This window comes from Lissotriton vulgaris, chromosome 7, assembly GCF_964263255.1.
Source record: "Lissotriton vulgaris chromosome 7, aLisVul1.2, whole genome shotgun sequence".
In the NCBI taxonomy this organism is placed as follows: domain Eukaryota; kingdom Metazoa; phylum Chordata; class Amphibia; order Caudata; family Salamandridae; genus Lissotriton; species Lissotriton vulgaris.
Window position 1 is genome coordinate 1,349,642,442 of NC_141695.1, and position 27,197 is coordinate 1,349,669,638.

The 27,197-nt window shown below is 44.4% G+C and overlaps 1 protein-coding gene across 3 annotated transcripts in view; it reads left to right on the forward strand.

Annotated features, from left to right (window-relative positions):
* The window catches only part of LOC147703669 (butyrophilin subfamily 1 member A1-like), a 349,015-nt gene that overhangs the window by 72,740 nt on the left and 249,078 nt on the right, over positions 1–27,197 (forward strand). For all 3 annotated transcript variants that reach the window (XM_086932015.1, XM_086932013.1, XM_086932014.1), the window contains exon 2: positions 4,277–4,369. In XM_086932015.1, coding sequence (XP_086788141.1) covers positions 4,309–4,369 — 61 coding nt within the window. In that variant the 5' untranslated portion in view covers positions 4,277–4,308. The remainder of the gene's footprint in view (positions 1–4,276; positions 4,370–27,197) is intronic.

Genomic DNA, 27,197 nt, shown 5'->3' on the forward strand with positions numbered 1-27,197 from the left:
TGAGAAAATTACATTACATAAAATCAAAGACATCCTGGATAATTGGTCTTCCAGATTCATCATATGCTGGGGAAGAATAGAATCCATCAAAATGATGATTACCCCACTTGTACATTTTTTAATTAGCATGTCCCCTACATACATCTCAGACTCCTTCACCAAAATAGATGCAATTATCAATGACTTCCTATGGCAATCCAAAAAAACTAAGAATTTCCCTTAAAAACCTAAACTAAGACTTCCCCCAAAAATTGCCAACCTATTTTTACCACGCTATAGGATATATCAACATGCCTTCCTAGCAAAGTTTCTTGCTCTCCAACCCTAATACCACCCCCTTTCATGACTGGATATCAAAAAAGGTCTTGCAGACCCGTCCTCCCTCACATTCATAATCACTACCAAAAAAGTAAGAATGGACCATTCAGCATCTACTCTATCAAGCACAGCACAGGCAATATGCAACATTGACAACAAACTCCCCACAAAAATGCATCATTCAACATCTCATCCTTATTGTACAATGAAGGCTGTGAACGATAAAGTAAAACATTCTATATAGACAACTGGGCAAAAAAGGCATACTCGTGGTAGATGATCTTGGTATACCCTCAAATCCCCTGCCTTTGTCCCCAAATTAAAACACGATTTTATTCTAAACGTTCTAGACGATTACCACTTCTTAAAAATTAAGACTGTTATATCTTGACCTAAAACACCCTGACGTACCCATCATATTAGTCATTTGCTAAAGGAGGCCACATGGCATCCAAGATCTACTCTTTTCTGTCTCCTACAAACTCTACACTAACCAAATCAATACATAACAAGTGCTCGAGTCTTGTAGTACCTAGGAGACTACCTTGAACTGGCCATCTATATGACCGAACTTTACTTCAAACAAATTCACACCGTCGCAAGCACAAAGCAGATCGTGGATGTCTTACATGGCACATTAAACTCTTACCAAATTAGCCAAACTTGGTTTATAGTCCTCAGATAGATCCTGGAGTTGCAGAGAGGAACCAGGTGACTGGAAACATATGCTAATGGAATTTACGTTTTCTAAGAAGTTCTGGAACGAAATTAGTAAAACCTTCTAACAAAATGGAAGCCTACCAGGGTCTCCATCACCCTGGGAATCCTTCTTCCTGACACACCCAGCACCAAACAAAGAAGACCGCCTTCTATGGGACATCCTTGTCTCTCCAGGCCTCAAACCAACTTTCCGAGTTGAAAGTTGTATCCAAGCCCTCATCCCAAACCTAAGTGGGAGTGGATACAATTCACTAGAGGTGTGACTAGCTCACTTAATGAATATTTCAAAAATGTACTAGTTGGAAAGGCAAAATCTGGTCTAAATTAGACTTCCATATCTCCTCACAACAGCTAACCCAACTCCTCTCTAATGACTCCCGCACCATTAACCACCTCTCCCCCATCGCGCACTCCCTTACCTCGCCTCCGCTTTCCCTTTTCGTTTCTTTTCTTTTCTTCTCTCTCTATCTCTGTTTTTCTTCCTACCTCCATGCTATGCACAGGGTTGTCACACATTACGTAGTCCATACCAAATCACCAGTACACATCCTCCAGTTCCCCTCCGTATAGAAACCCTCGATTCACGTGACTTGCACAAAACCATACTATGAGTTTGTGTATTTCTAAAACCAAATTGCCTATTCAATACAGTTCTGTACTCAAGTGCATTCTGGACAACTGATTATGATAATCCTTCTTTCTTTATCTTCCATTTACTCATTGTTTTTCTATCAATATTAAAATCTCCATAAAAAGTTGTTGTAATTAAAAAAAGAAATTAAGTTGTAGTAGCCGAACCTTGATAAAATTAAGGGGCCTATAACGATGGCGGGCGGACGTGAGTCTGCCCACCATTGTTGCGGTTGTTGGGACCACCACTGGAATTACGATGCACCCGCCAGGATGGCAAGCGCATCTCTAGGATTCAACATTGCGGACGGTGCTGCTGGCACCGTTCGCAATGTCAATATGCAGTGCCTGCCACTTAGGGCTGGTAAATGTTGGGGGGGTACCATGGGTCCCCCCTGTGCACCCCCCAACAAAGAGTGGGCCCGCAACGTGCCCCCAAATCCAACCTCTGCCAGCCTTTCCATGGTGGTTCCACTGCCATGGAAAGGCTGGCTGACGCAGCATTGTAATCTGGCGGGCGGTGCCTGCTAGCCACCGCCACCATTTCCCCGGTCATATTCGCTCCGCCAGGCAATCATAACGATTGACTGTGGCGAAAGAGTGGTTGGTGGTCTTTGCGCCCACCAGTCTTACGGAACGATTCCCCGCCAAATAGACAATCAGATGGCGGAGGACTCGCCACCGCACGGCTGGCGGTGGCAGGCCTTTCACCATCCTAATGAGCCCCTAAATCCCCTGCAATGATACCTGATATCCCCAAGACGTACATTCTAACACACTCCATTCTTAAACTGGTAGTGGCAGAAACTGACCACAGCTTTTATTTAGAGTACAGAATACAAATTGCCATCCAACAGCAGTCCCACATTGCATTCTATATTTAGTAGGGAAGACAGAGTGCCCAAGCTATCGGGGCTAATGTTGTCTATGTTGAATTACCACCACAGACAAGAAGCTGAATCTCTCCGTTCAACTTCAGGAAATTACTGTGTGTCCCATGGGCCGTGGCCTCATAGCAGGATTCGGTGACATTGCAGCCACAGGGTTCTCACGTCGATGCAAATCAGGATTAGGCTGTGGTTTTCTAGTTGATGAAATTGAGTCTAAAACATGTGATGAAGTGTGTAAGGGGCATACATAACTAAGCAGTATTGTAGTCATAGTAAACTGGCCAGTGCTAGCAATCTGAGCAACAGCCCCTGCTCCCACTTCTGACACAATCGGCAGACTTCAGGCACACTCAGAGCCCAGGTCCATTTGACCATCAGTTCTCACTGTGTGAAAATCTGGCATATTAAGCAGAACGTTGGCAACTTTGTGAAGGACACCTTGTAGGCTGAAACAGATGTTAATGTGTGATGAGCACTAATGAACAATTCGGTTCTTCCATAAAGTAAGTTACTGCATCCTAAAAAGTTTAGGCAGCTGTCCGAGATATATTGTCAGAACTTCCCTGGTATTTCAGAGTACCAATTCTGATGGAATTTTATTTTTATTATAGTACATATATAAGGTGGCTCTGTTAGACAAGATTCGTCATCAGTTACCAAAATAAATAGTTGCACAAGTGCTTATGAAGTTAATTCTTTTGCTGAAATAAATCACAAAATATTTAGGCCACAATAACTCAGTTATTGAATGAATGACATGTATTTTATAGTCCTTTAGTAGCAATGCATCATAAATCAAACAATAAGGCGCTTCATACGTGCAAAGTGAAAAGGTGCCCGTGCAGTGCATCAGTGAAAACTAAGTGACTGTACATATACAAAAAACAAGAACACAAAACAATTAAGATTCTTTGGACCTGCCCACTATAGCTAGGTTTTTTGTCTCTCATAGATGGACTAATTTCCATTTGTACTTAAATGCCCAAACTGAGTTTTGGTACTGGCAATATATGAACCGCCAACGTTTCAACCCTCTTAAGAAGCTTACACTTTCTATACATCTAACAGGGTCTTCATCAGGATGGAATAACCTGCAGTATGGAATAATCTGCAGTCGACGAAAGGCTTGTATGACCTTTGTGTTAATTTATTTTATTTGCTGGCAAAGTTTTTGCTGAGCTCCAAATTCTTACAAGCACTGTTTTAATGTACTTATAAACAATGTTTTCACTTTGTACAGACTGATTACATAATTCTAAAATGTATTATTTGAAAGTCTCTTAAATTCTAAATCATTTTGTGGCTGCCTATCCTATCCTCATGGCCCATAGAATTATGCGATTCTCTGGCATTTTCTGCATAATTATGGATTTTCTGCATATGCTACATGAACGGTCATCTGCTGCATAATGTGTAGATTTGAACAATAAAATGTTTTTAGCTCAAATATGTCAGAAGTTGTTAAAATGTGGAGATGTGTCTCCATGCAGTGGAAAACCATTGGCACACGTTGACTGGTTATCAATCAATTTCTTATTGCTGTTTCTGGATGTCAAATGTTTAATAATAAGGTGAAATCCTTGGCCAGACAGTGTTACCCTATGTAAAAATATTCTAAAAATAAAATAATGGCGTTTTGAGGCAGTTAAGGGCAGATTGCATTAGAACAAAAAGCCTTTATGAAAGTGACGTTGTTGACTTTTCAACTTGATTCCCAGATTGAAACAGTCAGGAACTCTCAAGGAAGAACATGGAGTATAAATCTTTCTTGATATTTTTCTTCATTTTCATATCTCCAAACCTTATATCAGGTAAGCCCAACTTTGACATTATCAATTCTTTGTGTTTTCTGTCCAGCTTTCCTGAATATGACTCATAAACACCTTTTAATAACGCTTTATTTATTAAATTATCATAGTAAAAAAAAAGCTTGTGGGTGCTTTCGCATTAAGGGTAATTAATGCTTTAGCAGACTATTGCTTGACTTTTTGATTTTGTCTTTTTGGCAAAGTGATCACTCCAGTACAAAAAATAAATCAACATGCGCGTCTTGTGTCCACTTGGTCAAAATACTTTGAAAAGGTATGTAAATAATTGTAATAATAATACTAATATCAGGATGAATAGACAGCAGTGCTCCTGTATTCAAAATCCCAGATAAAAGTGAACATTGACCCAAGACCTCATGTCTTCACTTGTCCATTTTTTAATTGTTAGATGAAACATTAGATTGAAATAGCATAAAATATATTGTAGCATCCTTCTGTACATGTTCCCACACAGTCCTAAATATTTTTGAGGGGATAATTGCATTTCTTAAACTTGCAAAGTAATTTTCTTTCAGAATTTGCTGAACCCAGGAAACCAAATCAGATAAAACAGTGCTCGTCCATAACTGAGCTACTTGTAATCTTGCCAAGAAAATGTCAAGACAAACAAAAGGATTATATACCCCACTATTCAGTCCCATCATGATAAAACCTATATTGAACTTTATAAGATTAGGTACAGCTGTAGATACTGGAGCACTTCCTCCCAAAATATGCTAATTACTGGACAGCTTGCAAACATGTGCAGTCTGTTTGCCTCCTTGGACTGGCACGTGGGACTTTAGCGGAATACTGCTTCTCAATTTTACAGGTGTAATGTAAAAATCAAATATGCTCTGATAATGTTGCAGTTTGTATTTGGCTATTGTAGTTGTTTGATTACGAAGGTGTATAGATTGTGCAATCTCTGCTTTGGTGATATTGGTTAATAACCAGTGCGACCTTTTCTTTGCCCATACAGAGGGATCATAAATGTTAGCTTCCAGGAATATTTCATGTCAAACATAAAAATAACCTTGGCACTCTAATCAGTTCAATATTGATTCATAGATAGTTCTCTTGTGATTACACAAATCAATTTCGACAAACAGAAAATAATTTTTGACTTGTTGTTCAATTTAATAGATCTGGAACATACAAGTTTAGCAATCATATTTGGAAGCAAAGAATTTCGATAGCATTATATTTCACAGATGGGCACAATTCAGTAACCCTCCTTTAGGGCGTTGGACCGACGATGACCTACTTGGGACGGCCGCTAAATATGGCGGAAATCGCACGGACAGGGGCATATCATAGCCCTACGCCTTAGTTTATCAAAATAAGACGATTCTTGGATCAACTGAAAGTGTGTGGTGTCACTACCGTTCCGAGCAAGAGATATAAAACAAACAAATAGTTAATTGGTCATCTTATAACTGGAAGATCTTGAACATTTATGGAGTACTTCCGAGTCTTATTCAATGCTCATTTAAGCCTTGAAAAAGTTACTCTGTAACGAAACACGTGTCGGCTGCCGGTCCAGCGCCCTACAGGAGGATTACTGAATTGTGCCCTCCATCTGTGAAATATAATGCTATCGAAATTCTTTGCTTCCAAACATATTGTTAAACTTGTATGTTCCATATCTATTAAAGTGAACAACAAGTCAAAAATTGTTTTTTGTTTGTCAAAATCGATTTGTGTAATCACAAGAGATCTATGAATCAATATTGAACTGATTAGAGTGCCGAGGTTATTTCTATGTTTGACATTTAAACTGGGTTCTTTCAGGACCACAGTGGATTCACACCTTAGGTAGTGGGGTGTAGGCTTTCAACCTTGAGGGGCGCCAATACTGTAATGTCCATATTGAACGCATACAAAGAGTGATGTGCCACCAGTAAGACCACCGCTACAGTTTGTAAATATTGTACAGGAATATTTAATATTAACCAGATATTCTTAATGGATCTTGTACAAGAAGTGTAGTGTGTACTTTAGGAAAACTATCTGCATGCAGAACCTGCTGGTTGTCTCCTAAAAGTGTTCTAATCTGGAGGTAACGAAAAAACTTGTTCAAACTGATTTTTAAAACTCCATCGGGATGTTCTAAAAAGATTGACTAATACTCCTATTGGATAGTTGATACATAAAGTGTACATTACCCAAGCAGAGTTTTTAGACCGATCTATGTGTTCAACTTGGACCATGGCATGACAACTCATCCATGTAATTTATTTTTTTATATTATCTTTTTTATTGATTTTTATAACATAAACAAAAAGTCGGCATTTCACATGGAAGGAACACAAGGTATTAATTAATATGGCATTTCCTTTGGGATTCTAGTCAATTACAGTGATACAGCACTTGGATCGGGACAATTATTAAGGGGATACAGGCTCGTCGTTGATGGGAACCGGCGGAGCGACACCGATATCTCCCCTTTAGGTGTTCCATTTGGCTCACACACAGGACCATTTTTGGGGGCAGCCTCTTGCCACATAGACGGTTTTCTCCCTAAACATGCACCAATCAAGATTTATTTTCCATTTGAAAAGAGTAGGGGGGGAGAGATCCACCCCTCATAGCTAAGCAATATCTCTCTTTGCGACAGCGGCACCTAGGGTGACCCTTAATGTCTCTGCAACCGTCAAGTCAGTGGGCTTCCACACATTAAGCAAGCATCTCCTAACCTCTGGGCGACTATTTTTGTGAAGGACCTCTCTCATGACCACATGTAACCCCCTCCAATATCTTTGAATCTGCTCACATTCCCAGAGAATATGCATTAAGGTGGTGATTTGCCCACACTGTCGTCTGCAATCCGCACTCTCTCCTCATCCCATGCGGACCAGCTGGGGCCCAGTGATGTAGGTTCTGTGAAGAATTTTCAATTGCACCAGGCGGAGACGTGCAGAGATCGCCACCTCCCAAGGGGAGGCCACCGCCTATCTCCACTCCTCATCTTCAAGCATCAAGCCGTCCCTCTCCCATGACTTCATCTAGGGGATCAGGTATGTTATGGACAAGCTTTTTGCCGGTTAGTGAGATGACCCTCGGTGGAAGCAGCCCGTCCAACAACCTGTCTTCTAGTGGGGAGGAGTCAGGGAGGGGTAAGCCCTTCTCTAAGGCTGTGGTTAGTGCAAGTCGGACCTGCAGGTAGGGGAGCACTCCGTGTCACGAGCTTGTACTGCTGTTGTAACTGGCCAAAGCTGAGCATGTCACACTTCACCCAGAGATAGCCTATACGAGAGATACCAATGAGGTCCCATTTACAGAAACCCTTGGTGGAGTGTAAACTACCAAGTGACTCTGAATTCCATAGGGGGGTAGCCAGCTTCAGTTTACGGTCCCAACCTAAACTTTTGTATGCCAGACTTGGACTGAGTGCATGGTGTGCCCGGTTAAATGGAGTTTCTTGGGATTCGCATAGAGGGCTCTGTTGTCTGTCCCACCCTGCAGAAGCCACCTATCCACCGGTGTGCAGCATGTATCTTGTTTGATGGCAGCTAGGTGAGCTGCCCAATAATATTTCTTTGTCGGGGAGGCTAATACCGCCGTCGTACTGTGGTGGTGAGCCTCAGCAAGGCCTACCAGTGCAAGGGATTCGCCCTTCTCTGCACAGAGTCCTCAGACCAATAGGAAGAAGTCGGCACAGAAACTGGAATAGAAAATATAGAGTTTATTAAACCTCATGAGGTGGAACTACATTCACACAACACCCTTCGGTAATGTATGACGTAGCACACTGAATGGAAGAAGTTTGGTCCTTTTATACCCACACAGGGGCTCAAATGAAGGCAGTACAAGTACAAATGCTGGTTTTGGGTACATATAAGGTCCTACAGAAGATGCACAGTCAACCAGTGGGAGGAACTAAACAGTTGCTAATCCTGGTGGACACATCCTGACAGTTACAAGTTGGGGACAGCTGTAAGCTCAACTGAGCATGTGCGAAGCAGGTGAGGCTAAATATATCTCGTCTCTAGGCAGATTTCAGGAGCAGTTAGCAGGAAGGTAGGACAGAGCACATGGCGAGCACATGGTAAACAAAATGGCTGATAGAATACAAAATGGATTCCGCAAATCGGACAAAATAGTCGCTAAAAGCAAGATGGCTTCAGTTAATGCTAACCTAATTGCTGCCAAATTACAACAGACGACCCTTTTAGCATTTAGCTGAAGACATACGTTTATCTGAGGTAATCTAGATATGCATCCTGTATATTGATGCTCATGATGTCAGCTATTTCTTTATTCAACATTTGTTGTTCTTTCATGTCTGCAATATTTCTTTTGTTGGTGCACAAGCAGTGATGCACATGGAGCAAAGCATAAGACCACATTGTATACAAGTACAGCATGTAAATAGTATCACCAGTAGTATACATAGAATAGTCAGTAACTTCCAGCCCCAAGTAGTAAAGAGTGTCCATATCTAGTTCGAAAATGTCCATGTACCAGTCTCTGTATGAATTTCTGCAGCAATCTTATGTAGTTTTGAGATTGCATCATATACTGAATGTGAGTGATCTGCTATAAATACCCAACAACTGCTACCGATGATGCGACATGCACACCTCGATCAGCCAAAATCACATCTAATACAATGCGATTTTGGAGTACTACAATCCTCGCAATTTGCAGTTCATCTGTAATGTTCCCAAGTGCCATAGATGTTTGATTGGTGACAGCTTCCACAACACGAGTCAATCGCCTGATCTTTCTGCTATTCAATGCAGCACCCACAAAGAAGAACAAACCCAAATTGAAATCGAAATATTGTTGCAAAGTGGTATCAGTTTGGTCAACTTCATCTGTACTTATTGTTCGTTTGTGTCTATTCTTGGAAATGTCATTATACAACTTTAAATTGAGGTGATATGACGCAGGTGCCAAAAATACAGGGGGTAACAAAAATGATATGTAACATACCCCGGACCACCCAACAGGCAATTGATAGTATCCTTTATTACCACATACAAAATAAGTATTGTGCGACAATGTTAAACTACTATTATTAGCTCCTTCAATAGTTAATGTCAAACTACATTCACTCCGTCCTACTGGAATTCTCCCAATACTACTTACACACAATTCTGCTTTAACTCTGGTCACAGAAATTACAAAAGTTCCATTGTCTTTGATGTTCCTCATATTTGTGAAGACATATGGTGTCGAAAAATTGTCCGGTTGATACGCTCCCATTCCCATTTAGTCCCTTTAGCTTGAGGATAACCATCTTTATCTTGATAGCATACTTTATTCAGACAAAAGATAATTCCTCCTACTGAGGGCTTTCCGAAAGCAAACAAAAACGCATACCAAGCTTGACATGAACCATTATGGGAAAACGGTAGAGGAATAAAAGGTGTTCCTCCTTTCTTTTGGTGTGCAGGTATCATTCCACACACCCAACAATTGGTAGTATTCGTAGTTTTGTGTGTATGATGCAACATCTGGATGAATGTGTTATTTAGGTAGGATTGTCGATGCTTCTGCTCATATTAGGGAAGCGTATAGTAATGGTGTTCCACTGGAGCTGGAGTAGTGGCAACAAAAAGCTGTCGAGCAGGGGCCACTTTCTCAACAAACCAGGTGATTATTGCCATAACCACCAGAGCAAAAACAAACCCTACAGCACAAATTATTCTTTTGTTATTCATTTCAGCAACAGCGATGATTGATATTTCTAAAACTCGTTGAAAACAATCATTGGAGCTCTTATCCCTGGGCAGCCATTGATTTCTTCACCACGGGCCAAGACGGGTGTCACTACACTATGCAGGGCAGATTCCCCCCCCCCCCCACCACATCGGCTCTCCGTTTCACAAACCCAGGACGGTAGCTCAACCAGTCTTGTTCAGCACTGCAGATTCTTTCCTTGGTCTAAAGTGGTATTGCGATGCTCCAGAAATCGTGTGGTCCGGGAAGAATTCCGCAGATTCGTCAGGTGAGATAGCTTGACCTTTCTCCGTCTCCAGAATCTCTCGATGGTCGGTCAGCACAGCAGGTTCCACCAAGGCAGGCAACACGTGTTTACAGTGCGTGCTGTGGACCCAGTTCTTTTTGTTCGCCACTCGAACTGCTGTCCTTGTAGCCAGAAGCACTTGCTCTGGACCTCGGTTGCCAGGACGGAGTTCATGGGCCTCACCTGTAGATCTGTCGGGAAGCGCTTCTCGAACCTGTTGATGAATAGAGATCACACTGTCGGTTAAATGTGCCAAATAATCATTCAACAGAACACAAGGAACATCATGTATGGGGCGTAGTTTAGGAACTCCCCAAATGTCCATTGGTCTCCCAAATACCACCTCATATGGTGTAAGCCCAGATCGTGAATGTGGCACCGATCTTATGGATAGCGATGCCAAGGGTAATGCATCTGGCCACTTTAAAGACGTGGAAGCCAGTATTTTCGCCAGATTCAATTTTAAAGTAGCGTTATACCTTTCCACCAATCCTGCTGATTGTGGGTGAAAGACTGTATGGAACTTCTGTTTGATCCCTAATCCTTTCAGAACATGCTCAACAACTTGCCCAATAAAATGAGGTCCGTTGTCACTCCACAAAAGCTTACAAACACCATATCTCGGGAAAACTCCTTTAGAAGCACCTTTGCTGTGGTGAGAGCAGTATTATCCTTGGTAGGGTATGCCTCTATCCATTTGCTGAAGGCACATACCACCACTAGGACATACTTCAGATTATTGCAGCGTTCGAGTTGGATGTAATCCATCTGCAAGATTTCAAAAGGTGCGGTTGGTGTAGCAAACCCTCCTGTAGGAGTCCGTGTCCCTTTTCCAGGATTATACTGCCAATAAATCAAACAAGACTGTACTACTCTTTTAGCTGTGCTGGCAATTTCAGGATGCTCCCAAACTTGTGTAAGTAATTTAGTTATTGCTAGAGCTCCAACATGTGCCATCCCATGTGCCATTTGAATCATAGGTTGTAAATAGGCTGCAGGCAATTTCCATTTATCCACGTCTTTGTTGCGCCAACAACCCTCATCGTCCAATATTCCTTCTTTAGACCAATGCTCAAGTTATTTCACAGAGGCAGATCTCTGTACATCCAATACTTTCTCTTTAGCATCATGCCAACGCTCAGCTTGTGATTTCACTACGTACATGGATGTAGTGCTTCGCTGGTCTGCAAAGGCATTGCCTTGTCCTATTTTGTCAATGATTTTCTTGTGTGCGCTACACTTCATAATAGCAACTTTCTTTGGGTATGTAAGTGCAGTCAAGAGATTATGCACTAATTCTCTGTGCATTATCTGCATCCCGTGGGATGTAAGCAAGCCTCTTTCCTTCCAGATTAGACCAAAATCATGAACCACTCCAAAAGCATAGTGGCTATCCATGTAAATGTTCACACACAAGTCAGTGCTAAGTTCCCACGGTCCTGCTAAAAGTATTAGTTCAGCTGCTTGAGAAGACTTCTGTGGTATGGGAGCTGTTTCCACTACTGTCTCAAGTGTCGTAATTGCATAAGCAGCTGAAGTCGTGCTATCTGGTAACTTCAAACATGATCCATCAACCCACAGTTCCCCATCTACATCTGGAAGGGGAATATCTTGCAAATCGATGCGACCCTTTGTCTGTTCGTCAGTAAGGAATATACAATCGTGAGGCTCCTTTGACTGAGACTGAGTCGCAGGATATGGCAACACAGTGGCTGGGTTCAGTGTCGCGCATCTCTTCAAGTAATATGAGGTGCTAACAGTGTCAATTCGTATCCTGTCAGGCGAGCACTAGTTAATTGCTGCGTCTTGGTCTTATTCAAAAGGGCATTTACTGCATGGGGTACTAGCACCAACAGTTTGTGTGACAAAACTATCCCTTCACTCTGACGTATGGACATAGCTGTCGCTGCAACTGAATGGAAGCATCCAGGCAACGCACGAGCAACAGGATCAAAAACTGCAAGAAAATATGCACAGGGACGCTGCTTGTCTCCGTGTGTCTGTACTAAAACAGACAATGCACATCCATCTTTCTCGTGTACATACAGTGTAAAAGCCTTCGTGTAATCTGGTGTGCCTAACACTGGTGCAGAGCAAACATCTTGTCTTAACTGACGAAAAGCATTTTGGCATTCATCTGTCCATGGAAGGGGGATCGGAGTGTTTTTAGTCAAAAGTGCTAGCAGGGGTTTAACAATGTGCGAAAAACCCAATATCCATTACCTACAAAACGAAGTCAAACCAATGAATGCACAGACATCTTTCTGAGTGGAAGGTACTGGGGTGTCTAAAATTGCTTGAATACGATCTGGTGTCAGTGCACAGCCTTCCTTAGACAGAAGGTGACCTAAGTAGGTTACCTTCGGTCTTCAATATTGCTATTTCTTTCGTGATACTTTATGATGGTGTGTAGCAAGAAAAGAAAGCAAAGAAAAAGTGCATTTTTCACACTGTTCAGGCGTATCGGCTGTCAACAAGATGTCGTCGGCATATTGTATGAGAGCCACTCCTTCAGGCAAAATAAAGGAATCAAGTTGTCGTTTTAAGGCTCAACTATAAATACTCAGACTCTCAGTGTACCCTTGAGGAACTCTACAAAATCTGTATGATCAATTATTCAAAGTGAAACCGAACAAATATCGGCTATCAGGATGAATAGTAATCGAGAAGAAAGCATTCTTCAAATCAATAACAGAAAATGTAGTTGCTGTTGGAGGGACTAAGGTAAGCAATGTCGTTATGTCAGAAACCACAGGGTGCTGCGGTACTACAATCTTGTTGACTTCTCTCAAATCGATGATGAATCTATAAATCCTAGTGTCAGTATCTTTTTTCAAAATGGGAAGAATCGGACTATTGCAAATATTATAAGGAACTTCTTCCTCAACCCCCACCTTAATCAAATCATGTACACTGTGTGCGAGTGCTTCTTCTCCTTCTCGAGAAATTTTATACAGAGGCAGTCTTGGCAATAAAGCACCTCCTTGACACTAATATGCACTGGTGGAATAACCATTTTTCCCTACATCGGTGTCTGAAGTAGCCCACAAAGTACAAGGGAGTTAAGCTAATGCAATGTCCTCTTTAATAATACAGGATCTCTCCATCACAGGGTAGTTGTCATTTAAAATAACCCGTACTCCTTCCGGAGAACATCGTATTGTAGCCCTGAAATATTTGAGCATATCAAGACCCAAAATATTGTGTGGTGTGTTCGGAGAAAGCAAAAATGGACATGGAGCAGAGAACCTATCAACATGGAATGCGAGTGGTTGTGACAATGGGCTAAGGGAAGGCATTCGATCGAACCCTATCAATGTAATGGTTGAGCCAAACAGGGGAGCCCTTGGAACCAATTGTTTAGATAAGGTGCTACGAGTAGCTCCTGTATTTAACCAGAAACTGATCAGTAGAACCCAAAACATGTGCTGTAACATAGGGACCCCTCTGATCTACTGGAACTTCAACTGATTCCTTACCCCATCCTAGGCAATCCTAATCATAAGCAGAATCTTGAAAATCAGACGGCACATAGTCGGACATTTGATATTGGTTCCTTCTATCAAAAGTGTTAACCCCATCCTGTCCACGAGAATTAGCATCAAACCTAGCACGATCATTCGTTTTTCCTCTAGGCCCTGAATATCCTGAACGATTTCTCATTTGTCCCCGACCACGTGGACTCTGCTGAGCACGCAGTACTGGACAATCAGAAAGCCAATGTCCAAATTTCTTGCAGTATGCACACTGACCAACAGACAAATTTGAACGAGTATAGGAAGGAAAGGACAAACCATAAGATCCACGCCCACCTCTATCATTACCTCTAGAAGGCAGACCATACGCCTGAGCCAACATAACCTTTGTTTTTTCAACTCTTTAGTCTTTTTATCCTCATTACCCTTCGCTTCTAATTCTTGTTTTTCATAATACTGAGCCATAGTCAAAAACGAAACCGGAGAAGAGGTAGTCCATGAACTTTCACTAGCCTTTAGGCGACTATCTATTCCTGGCAAAAGGTTTGCAACATATTTATTGACAAACAGATGCCTACCCGTGTCATCTGTCAATGACTGGCCACTAAAATCGTGGAATGCTTCTTCAAAGCATGTGAAGTAGTCAGAAACGGATTCATCTACCTTTTGCTTGCAAGACGCTAATTCAGTCCAATCTATCTTTTTAAGCGGAATAATTGTCTTTAACTTAACTAATATGGCTGCCGGAAGATTTAAAATTAACTGACACGGTTTCTGGGCAGGTTCTCTATCTTCGTCTAACTGCTCTAAATCTTTCCACAATGCTCCAAATGTCCCACGATCATCAACTTTACGCACAGTTCTCCGAATATCGGGCGGTAATATTAGCCTAAAAAACAAATCAATAAAAGGCAAAGTCATAGTACAAGAGCTAATGGCACCCTCAACTTCCTCATAAAAGGCTGCTGGATTCTTTCGCGGATCAGGTAATGCAGTTTTAAGGGCCATGACATCTGCTCTATTCCAGGGATTATAAACCCAATTATTAATAAAATAACCCTTTGCATCTGTAGATGTCTTATCATCACTTGTACCCGTTCCTTTAGGAGGAACATATAAAGGCGCGGCCTCCCGCATGGGTTTCACTTTAATTACAACATTCTTATCTGTTTCAGGAGTAGAAGTTCGTGCCATGCTGATCTGGGATGTTTGTGCAGCTGCGTCTGCTGCCTTTTTCTCCTCTCGCAAACGGGCTGCTTCAACACGCAGTTTAACCAAGCGTCTGATCGTGTCAGCCACCTGGGAGAAGACAAAAAGACCTTCACGTAGTTTTTTACAATTAGCTGCTACATCATCGGGCTCCATTTCTACCGAATGTTTCCTAAATCGTTCAAGAACCTCTGTCGCAAATGTATCTGTAAAATATATTTGCTCCCGTTCCTACCAACCTTTCATACTATCTAAAAGTTCAGAAGCAGTGGCAGTACTACGAACAGCTTTATGCGCAGCAGAACTAACATCAGACGCACGTTCAGCAGATAACATTGAGCGAGTTTCTCGAGCTTTGTCCTGGTCTGCAGGAGAGTCCTCATCTGACTCATAAGGAGCAGAAAGAAGAGTATATGGAGGTGGACAGCGATCTAATAAGAGAGAATCATCTTGGGGTTTATTAAGAATAGGATAAAGAGGTCTATGAACAGCGTATTGGCCATTTACCTGTAAATGACGCTCACTATCTTCCCTCTCTTTAATTTCTTTCATTTCCCTATTTTTAATTTCCAATGCTTTCGCATGAATGCTCTTACGTTGTTCTTTTTCAATCAAAGCTTGCTCATGCTTCATTCGCTCACGCACTTCTTTCTCCTACATTCGTACACAGTCAAACATATCTTGCCTAGCCTTTAGCTTAAACATCTGTTGCTCCACATACTGAATCTTTCGCAAATCAAATGACCCATGCATAGGCCAACGCAACTCGGGATTTTTACGAGTGTATTTGTTCTATTACGTGCTGTTCATTATGGAATAAATACCATACTTAATATACATATCCCTATTAGGCGTCCCCTCCGGGGGGGCTGGTTGTGCTTCGTCGCGTTTCAAACTGGTACCACTTCAAAAGCAACACATCGTACGAAGTGTGCTGAAAACAGGCATGCCAAAAATAGTGCAGAATATGCAGTATTATGATCAAAATAGCGCTTAAGGTACTCTTTGTACGTTGCGCCGTTCAAACAAATTCTCCTCATTACCTGTCTATATGAATTGCAATGCATATATAATTGTCAAACACATTCTAATATTGGCCAATCGTACAAACAAAGCCGCAGGAAGTGTTACTAAACTACCTTACCAATCAAAGGAATAAAACCAACAGCAAGTGCCGCAGAACGGCTCTTACCAATCAAATGGTGTCCAGGTTCCAACTGCCAAGTTCTCAAATCGACCAAATGGTCACTGCACGGCGAATCAACAGAAGAAATCTCAGTCGAGGACCGGCGCCCCCTGGATGGTCAGATCAGAAAGAAAGGAAAAACGCTGTGGTTGCCAAGACTCGGGTCTCCTCAGGCGGCGATCACGTCCAAAGCGAGATTCCAATCCTTCGTTTCGACCAGTCCTTCGGGCATCCGAGTCGCCGATGAGCCCCGCGTTGGAAGCGCCAATTTGTGGTGGTGAGCCTCAGCAAGGCCTACCAGTGCAAGGGATTCACCCTCATCTGCAGAGTCCTCAGACCAATAGGAAGAAGTTGGCACAGAAACTGGAATTGAAAATACAGAGTTTATTAAATCTCATGAGGTGGAACTACATTCACACAACACCCTTCGGTAATGTATGACGTAGCACACTGAATGGAAGGAGCTTGGTCCTTTTATACCCACACAGGGGCTCAAATGAAGGCGGTACAAGTACAAATGCTGGTTTTGGGTACATATAAGGTCATACAGAAGATGCACAGTCAACAAGTGGGAGGAGCTAAACAGTTGCTAATCCTGGTGGACACATCCTGAGAGTTACAAGTTGGGGACAGCTGTAAGCTCAACTGAGCATGTGCAAAGCAGGTGAGGCTAAATATATCTCGTCTCTAGGCAGATTTCAGGAGCAGTTAGCAGGAAGGTAGGACAGAGCACATGGCGAGCACATGGTAAACAAAATGGCTGATAGAATACAAAATGGATTCCTCAAATCGGACAAGATAGTTGCTAAAAGCAAGATGGCTTCAGTTAATGCTAACCTAATTGCTGCCAAATTACAACAGTACCAGTTGAGAACTAGTTTGTGAAGCGCTATTCTAGGTCTCCCATCCCATAACAACTTCCTCTGTAAATCTTCAATTTCATTAAAATACTGCGTTGGAACTGGGACGGGATAGTTTTGTAGGGCATAGAGGAAGCTGGGCATGGACATCATTTTAAAAAGAGAGGCTCGGCCGAGCAGTGAGAGAGGGAGCACTCTCCAGTTGGCAACATCGCGACGCAGGCGCTATAAGGGCTGGAGCAAATTCTTCTCGTAACGGAGCTTGGGATCTGCGGTGACAAAGATCCCCAGGTAGCAAAACCCATCTGCCACCACCTGTATTGGACAATCTCTGGGGAGAGCTGGAGCCCCGCCCTCCAGAGTGTAGAGAAGAGATTTATTCCAGTTGATAGAATAGCCTGAAAACCTGCCGAAGGATGTGAAGATGTCTAAAACACATATGAGAGACTTCTTGAGGGAGGTCAAAGGAGAACGTCATCCGCGTAAAGCGAGATGTGATCTTCCCACTCCGCCGACCACCGCAGTTCACGTATGGCCGAGTCCCACCAGATCCAGGCAGGGAGAGGCTCCAAGGATGGGGCGAAGACCAGGGGTGACAGCGGGCACCTCTGCCCGGTACCTCGACTATGAGTAAAGGAATCGGACCGTTAGTTGTTAACTATCACCTGCGCCGTAGTGTGGAATAGAGGAGTCTGACCCATGATATAAATTGTGGCGCAAACTTCAACATGAAAAAGGACAGCAAAGAGGTAGGGCCATTCAATAGTATCCAACGCCATGGAGGCATCTAAGGACAAGATCACCGCGTCCTCTCGGATGGTATCAGTCCGTCATATCACTCCATGCACTCGACTCCGATTCAGGGCAGTATTGCGCTGGGGCATAAAGCCTGACAGGCCTCGGTGTACCAAGGCACTAATCACTCGCGACAGGTGGGTGGCCAAAGTTTAGCGAGGATTTTCGGTTCTGCATTGAGCAGAGAGATGGGTCGATAAGAGGCGCACCTGTCTCTAGGTTTTCCCTCCTTGGGGATGACTACTATCAACGCCAGTCGTTGGTCAGGCGGCAACTCTCCCACTCTTCTACTCTCCTCGAACATAGCCCTCAGATGCGGGGCAAGCTTGTCAGGATGCAGTTTATAGAGCTCCATGGGTAACACATTGGGGCTCATCGCCTTTCCCAGCCAGAGATTTCTGATCGCCTGAGTAATCTCGTCGTTAGTAATGTCGCTATCTAAAAAACTCCTATCTTCTTCGGAGAGGACTGGGAGTTGTATGTCTCGGAGGAGGTCAGCAGAGTCCGTTTTAAGGAAGGACGACTGTGCCTGATATATGGCGCTATAATGTGCAGCAAACTAATCGGCAATGTGGACGGGATCCATGATCTTTGCACCCAAATCAGCTGTCAGCTCTGGCACAAGTCGATTGCCCTTTCCTTCTTGTCCATCCAGACGATTAGTTTCCCAGCTTTGTCGCCCCATTCATAAACCCTACCGTCTCTCTCTTTCCCCTAGGATTTGGCCCGGTCTGTGGCAATGGCTTTATATCCATCTGTCTTCAGTTGCAAGAGGTGCAATGTTTCTGGGGCGTCCCTCCTTCCAATGTCTGCTTCTAGTCGAAGGATCTCCCTTTCAACCGCTTCAAGCTCTTAGGAATTCTCTTTCCTAACTCCCACTATGAGCGAGAGGGCTGTCCCTCTAATAACCAATTTGAACGCTTCCCAGAGTGTTTGGGGGAGTCAACGGAGCCAAGGTTCTCCTGAAAGTAACAGTCAATTTCCTTTGGCAGGCCTTTGCAAACATTGAGGTTCCGCAAGTACCAGGGGTTGATGGGCGCCACCATGTCAATCCAGCCTGGCCCACACAGGGGAGTGGTCGGATATGTCGCGTGCAAGGTGGCGAACCTCATTTATGTGCATGAGTTTAGTCAGGCAGGAGTAAATGGTCGGTGCGGGAGGAGCTACGGTGAGGTCCCGAGAAAAAGGTGTATTGCAAGTCCCCGGGGTGAAACGTCCTTCAAGCGTCCGAGAGGCCGAATGTCTCTAGGAAGCCAACTACTTGAGGGGCCCATCGCCCCAGCATTAAAGTCGCCTCCCACCAGCAGCAGGCCCTCCAGGAGGGAGAGGAGCTGAGTGCCCAGATCAGTGAACGTTTGACTTTGCAGTCCAGGCGGGACATACACCGACACTAACTAGAGTTAACACCCTACCCCCCATTGTCCCGCGATTGCGACATACCTCCCGCGGTCATCAGTGTGCGAGGACTGAACCAAAAAGGGGAAGGAGTTTTAAGCCATGATTCCCACTCCCCTAGACCCAGAGGTGAAGCCCGAGTGGGCCAGGAATCTGTACCCCATCTATTTAGGGCTTTACACATATTACGACAAGATGTGATTCCTGGAGGAAGACTACATCTGGGGAGTATCGCTTTATATATTGCAGGACAATGGTGCGTTTTACCTTGTCCCGCAGCCCATTCACATTCCAACTTATTAAGGTGAAGCTTTTGTCCCAGTGCGTACCCATGATTGTGGATCATATGGGAGTCTGTCTCCCAAAGCCATATTGATCAGTGATGCTGATGAAACAACAATTAATAACCCATTACCCCCAACCCCAACCTAATGAACAAACTGCAGAGTGCCTGTCGCCCCAAAAAGTACCAACAGTAGTTAAGTGCGGGGAAGAAAGCTCCTACCCTCTGACCCTCCACCCACCCCCTAAAAAAGAAGGGGAGAAAAAACAAAAAATTAGACCACAAAGTGGTAACCGCCAGGATTGAACAGTCCAATATAAGTAGTCAACAGACCCAGCGTGCACAGTTGTGCACAGAAGCGCCACTGGCAGAACCTGGGGCCTAATTAATCAGCGTGCACAGGAACCCCAAGGTGGGCCTAATCAAAACAGGGTCCAGCACAGCGAGTGATGCCAGTCAATTAAAAAATCAGCATGGGTTGTGTTCCCCGACATCTCTCCAGCCAGTCTGCCACCGCCTCCGGATCCTCAAAGAACCAAGCCTTTCCATTCGCCTCAACCCGCAGTCGGGCGGGGAAGAGCATAACATATTTGAGCCCTTTCTCTCAGAATCTTTAAGATGGCCAAAAACGACCGTCGCTGCTTCTGTACGGCCTGCGTAAAATCTGGGGAAAAGGTAACAGTGGAATTCTCATACTTGAGTTGTGGTGAGTTTCTGGCACTCTTTAAAATCACAACCCAGTATCTGAAGTTCAAGAGCCTTGCCAAAATTGGGCGAGGGGGGCCTAGGCTTTGGGCGCCCCCCCGGGACTCTGTGGGCCTTCTCAACCGCAAAGAAGTTCGAAAGGCCCTTCGGATTAAGGTTTTTGATCACAAGTTCCTCGACAAACAGGTCTGGAGTCTGCCCCTTCGATTTCTCCGGTACTCCTAGGATGCGAATGTTGTTTCGCCAAGAACGCCCCTCGTAGTCATCCAGCTTGTCTTCTACAAATTTCTTAAAGGTTTGGAGGACCTGAACTTCAGTTTTGAGTTGTGAAACGGTATCTACCAGACTTTTTGCGGTTACCTCCAGCTGCTTGACTTTTTCATGCGTTTTGGTGAGGTCCGCCCTGATCAATGTAATTTCTACTGTGATGGCGTTGGTGCGTTGTTCCATGGAGGTTCACACTCCCGTGATAGCCTCCATAACGTCCCTCACAGTGAGGTTTGGGGTTTCACTCTCTGACCCACCTGCAGATCTCCCTCTGGAGGGGCACTCCGGGACAGGGCCCCTAGGGCAGGTATATTTATCCAGCTTGCTTTGCTGCATCACTTTAGGGCCCTTGCCGCCCAACATTGTCTCCTTATCAAGGAGATTCAGGCCGCCCAGTACATCTCTCTGCCTCAAGGCCCCTGCCGACCCCTTCACAGGATGTATTGCCAAGGTCAAACGGGGACAGGGCCCCACACTGACAGTGAGATTCTCACCACCAAGGAGCCAGAGGCACCGCTGATCAGGAACATGACCTCCCCAGGCACCCCAGATCAGGAACGTGTCCTCCCCTCAAGTTCCATAGGGTCCGGTCTCACCACAGCTGGGTAGTTCTAGGCACCTGCCCCCTCAGGATCAATTGCCTCCCACTGCCAGCACCGTCTGTTAGGAGGGGGGGTGGATTAGAAAGCTGTAGGGCGGCAGAAGCTGCACTGGTGCTCCTCCCCAGGGCAGACAAACTCACTGTCACAGGATTCAGGCACTGCTAACTCTTGGGAGAAGGAGAGATCACCTCGGCAGGTGCTTCTAGTCGGTCGACACCTCGTGGACTGGGCCGCAAGGCGCAGTGTAGATTAGTGGCACGCCCTCACGTCGGTGCAGCCACCGCTGCTCCAGGAATCACTCTGGGACACGGCCTCAGGGTGCGGGAAGACCCAGGCCATGGCAGGCAGCGCTCCGTCAGTTCGAGTTCGGCTGTTCTGGAAAGTGGGTTGGCAGGGTCCCAGTAGCTTTTGGTGGCAGTCCCCAACTTCGGGATCGGATAAATGTGGCAGATCGATGGGTTCTGGTCTGAGGGTCCGGAGCTGTCCTAAAACGTGGCCATCACAGGTAACCACGCCCCCTCATCCATATAATTTAAGTACTCTCATAAACCTGGTAATATCTAATCAAATTGACCTCACATTTCTGAAGTCTTTATATTGCACTTGTTTTGCATGGTATTTCGATAAAAAAAGAGATCTGCATGGTGGTCGAGTACTACCTCCATAAATTACGAAGTATTACTAGTTCCTTTGATTAATTTAATGAACCTTTTACAGAAGGTGGCCCAGTGTTAACAAATTTGCTAATCCGCCCCCACCACCTTTGCATAAAGCAGTTGTAAAAATCGCATTGATCTGCATGACTTTCTGTGAGCCCAGAAGGATGGTGATATTAGGTTATGTAACCTTTTGTAAACAATATATATATATTGGTAATGATTTAAAAAGTTAGAGTAACTTGGGGAGTAATGGCATTTTCATAATATTTTATGTCCTAGTACTGTGATTGAAAGCCTTTATTTATTCAATATAGTGGGGATTTCACAAAGGGCTTGCTTATATATGAATCATAAAGTCCCGTATATGCATTCATGAGCTTCACCCCAAAATATCTCATGCTTCAGACAGTGAAGTTAGGGGGATCAGAGATGCCTATGCAAATGCATTTCAGGTTTATCAACATTTAAGCTTATAACCTGAAAGGCTATCAAATATAATGGTTATCTCCTGCTCCACAGTAAGTGTCCTTACCAGATTCAGAGTAACCAGATAAGACCTTTTCTGCAAAAGCCGTTAACTTGATCACATCTCTAGGTAGTTTAATAGGTTCTGCACCTGTATTATGAGCTATCAATCATAGACTGTGTTCCGTGTACAAGGCAAATTAACTGTGTGTGAGAGGACATCCTTGTTGTGTCCCGCGTGTGATTGAAAACTATTCAGAATAAAGTCCATTCGTTTATATAGTTGCCAAGGTTTTCCTATAGAATTTTAAAATTACTTTTACAAGTTGTAGGAGGATGCCCTTTGTGTTGCACCCCTCCCATAAAAAGGGTCATTGTGTCCTGTCAAAAGCTTTTTGGCATTGTGGGCCATAAGGACTAAAGTTTGCACATTGAATTCTGCCCAATTAACGAGTATCGTAGCCAATACACTGTGTATGGTGGTGTCTCTTCCTGGCAGAAATCCATGCTGCCAATGCTATATCAAACTGGCATTTTTGCTGCTCAGCCATTTTGCAATAATTTTAGCAGATGTTAAAATCTCTACAAAGTAAAGACATCTGGGCAGAAGAACTGACCAGGTCAGGAGATTTATTCTTCTTATAGAATACTATAATATGCCCATAGTTCCATTGCTCCCAGATAGTTTCCCCTTGCCATAGTTCAGTACGTAGCTGGAAAAAAGAGGTGCTATTGCTCGAAGTATCAGCTTAAATAATTCAGCAGGAACTGCATCAATACCGACGGCCTAACCTAATGTAACTGATTTATTAGTATCGACCAATCCCTCTCTGGATTTAATGGATAATAAGTTGGAAAAAATTTAACCTTTAACGAAGGTACTAGTCTTCTACTAATAAAAAAAAGAATCTATCCTGAAGTAGTGATGATGAACTGGAGAGTAGAATATGTAGGCTGTTTTGAAACTGGTTATTCCATCCCCACATATCAAATCGTATTGATCTACTAGCTGAACGATCGTCTTCCTGGTCTGGCACTTACGTAGGCAGCCATTGTTGTGTGTGGGTCTAATACAGGTGATTGAATGCAATTAAAGTCCACTACAAGTAAATAATCTGCTGGTTTGTCTAGCAAGGCTGTTAATAAAACTGAAGGATCATTCTGATTTGCTCCATATATGAAATATATATATATATATATATATATAATATTGACCATCTCCCTGCGGTGTCACTTTTTTATTTGTAATTTGAAAATGTACTTTAAAATAATATTGCAGTTCCTTTTATTGATGTGTTAACCAAGGTCGTGTGTCCTTTTTTAGTTCCTACACACTTAAATAGTGATTTATCCTTTACCGATATTCGAGTATCCTGAAGACAGGCTAAAATTGGCTTTTATCCGCTCAACTTTAAAGTAACTCTTGTGTTTTAATCCCGAGTTTAGCCCTGTGACATTGTGTTTAGCAATCCTATTGTTAGTAAAAGCCATAGGTAATGTTTATTGTCCATATATAACAACAACTTTGATACCTTCTGCCTTAAAAAGCCTTTTCCCCTTAAACCCTAATCCACCCACTCACTCTGCCTCCGTGCTCCCTTCCAGTTCCCTTCAAACCCCACTAACCGATAACCTTGGGTGCCTTAGGTAAAGTGCCATACCCCTAATAAAATCCCATTGAGCCTACCTGGTTGCTTGCATGACTCTATCACACCCCGTCAAAACAAATGCTGATAAATGCATCCAATTATAAAAAGTGACACCCTCCCCCATGCCAACCCTCACCACCCCTGAGAAAAGAGAAGGAAGAGAGAAAAGAAAAAAGGGGAAATAACACCTTCCCATACAGGCGGGAGCCGTATGGTTCAATACCTTAATAGTTCAGCGGCTTGTCAGTGCTCCAGGGCTGCTAATGGGCTGCAATAAACTGCAGAGCGTTCTGTTACTCCAAAAAGTTTTTTAATGCACCATGCCAGATGATTCCTAACTTAAGACTATTACATTGCTTTTTTTGGCATACCTAACACTTGACTTTAACAATGTCTGCTTTGTAGGGAAAACACATGACCTAGGATGTTTGCACTCCTGTCCCAGCAGCTTCATTTAAACAGAGATAGCTTAATCAGTGCATCTCCTCGCACCTGCCCCTGATGATATGGTGATATCCCCAATCACCTTGATTCCCCACACCCATTCTGCTCCAGATTCCCCATGCCTTTGGACAACCTACAGCCCTCAGGAGTCCTTGCTCTGTTTCCAGCACCAGTTGACTCTAGTTGACTCTAGACCCTGCCGTCTTCCTTTTAGGTATTTTTTATCCTCGTATTACCATAGCTCCTGCAAAAACAGGCAAATACATGATTGTTATCCAGCCCTCAGCCTGCTGCATTTTCATTGGCCCCCACCGCATCAGCCGAGCCAAATGACCCGTCCCCATAACGGCGCCTGAGTGTAATTATAGGACCACTCTTTCTGTTGGTTCCTGTCTGTAGCACGGGGAGATGGATCAGTCCAGCACTTTTAGATCTCTCTCCTAGCTAAAAGCACAGGATAAAACAACAGGCCCCTCTGTGCGCTACACAAAAGGCTGCATGAGGCCACATCTACCCCCATCAAGACCAACTCAAGACTTAGCTTGATATTGACTCCCAAGATGTCCTTTACAACATTCTCGACGTCATCCCAAAACCCTCTGATCCTGGAACAGTTGAAAAATGCGTGTTCACCATTAGCCTTTAAAGGACCACATCTTCTATATTTGGGGGTCAGATCCTCTACTAACGTTGCAATCTTTTGAGGGGTCCAGTATAGTATTTTGATGGTGAAAAATTGATTTAGCTTGCGATTAACTGGCTTAACCACGGAGTACAATAACTTCAAGGATGTTTACCATATAAATTGTAACAGTATCCTCAATTATTCTTTTCCAAACTGAGTGCAGCGCCACCATTTTCCTAGACTTAGCATCCAAAAATCTGCAATACCAGATGGCAACCTCCTTACTTTTAGTCTTCACATCCTGTAATATTGAGTCAACCTCCTATGTGCCCCCCTCCCCCCCCCCTCTCTCTACTGGCACTTGCGAACCAGGAAGACAGCTGAAGATACATAAACCTTGATAAAGAGTGTAAGAAAGTGGCTCGGTATATACTGGACCAAAGTAAGGTACAGTGTGCACAGAGTCCACAGTCCCCAGAGGTATGGCAGAGGCTAAAGTTAGATATAACCTGACTCTCTAAAGTGGTAGCTTGGTCGAGCAGTGAGGCAGTATCAGAGGACAGTGTAAAGCATTTGTTGTACACACTCAGTCAGCAAATGGTCTCACACACTCAAGAACTGAACTCTAGGCCAATTGTTTTATATATAAAAATATATCGTTTTTTATTTTAGAACCACAGTAGGTATCAAAAATACTTTCTCAGAATGAGATGTTGCAATTGAATACTTTTAAATAGCAAAATACTTTAGAATGCAATAGTTACAGTTGTTGCAATAGGCAACACAATTTAAGCACAAAATAACATTGAGCTCAATAGGAAATTTTAAGCAAATGCTATAAAATCACTTTACAAAGGTTTTTCTTACTCGGGGCTGGATCCTGGATTCAGCCCTGGTGCATTTCCTGTAAACAGTTGAAAGAAGTCATGTTTGTTACACAGGTGATTTTTAAGGAATATTTGTAAGTTTTGAAAATCGACACAAGAAATTCTGGCAAAAACCAGGCAAAGTATTCCTATGGAGGAAAATTGGGTTAACAGTAAATCATGGTTTCTTTTCTACACGCTTGCTGCCTTCACCAAGGTTCTGCCCTCTCTGTACAGCGGCCGGGCTTGGCTCCGCCTAATCACCGCAGCTACCGACCGGCCGGGCTTGGCTCCGCCGGCCGGACCACAACCCCCAGCATCCTCAGGGGCCAGCGACGACGACGCCTGTAACCAGCGCGCCAGGAGGCGCTTAAAGCACCGGCAGGGGCCGAGTCCCCTGTCTTTCTTTTCTACATGCTTGTTGCCTTTACCAAGGTTCTGCCCTCTCTGTACAGCGGCCGGGCTTGGCTCTGCCTAATCACCGCAGCTACCGACCGGCCGGGCTTGGCTCCGCCGGCCGGACCACAACCCACAGCATCCTCAGGGGCCAGCAACGACGACGCCTGTAACCAGCGCGCCAGGAGGCGCTTAAAGCACCGGCAGGGGCCGAGTCCCCAGTCTTTCTTTTCTACACGCTTGCTGCCTTCACCAAGGTTCTGCCCTCTCTGTTCAGCGGCCGGGCTTGGCTCCGCCTAATCACCGCAGATACCGACCGGCCGGGCTTGGCTCCGCCGGCCGGACCACAACCCCCAGCATCCTCAGGGGCCAGCGACGACGACGCCTGTAACCAGCGCGCCAGGAGGCGCTTAAAGCACCGGCAGGGGCCGAGTCCCCTGTCTTTATTTTCTACACGCTTGCTGCCTTCACCAAGGTTCTGCCCTCTCTGTACAGCGGCCGGGCTTGGCTCCGCCTAATCACCGCAGCTACCGACCGGCCGGGCTTGGCTCCGCCGGCCGGACCACCACCCCCAGCATCCTCAGGGGCCAGCGACGACGACGCCTGTAACCAGCGCGCCAGGAGGCGCTTATAGCACCGGCAGGGGCAGAGTCTCCTGTCTTTCTTTTCTACACGCTTCCTGCCTTCACCAAGGTTCTGCCCTCTCTGTACAGCGGCCGGGCTTGGCTCCGCCTAATCACCGCAGCTACCGACCGGCCAGGCTTGGCTCCGCCGGCCGGACCACAACCCCCAGCATCCTCAGGGGCCAGCGACGACGACGCCTGTAACCAGCGCGCCAGGAGGCGCTTAAAGCACCGGCAGGGGCCCGAGTCCCCTGTCTTTCTTTTCTACACGCTTGCTGCCTTCACCAAGGCTCTGCCCTCTCTGTACAGCGGCCGGGCTTGGCTCCGCCTAATCACCGCAGCTACCGAC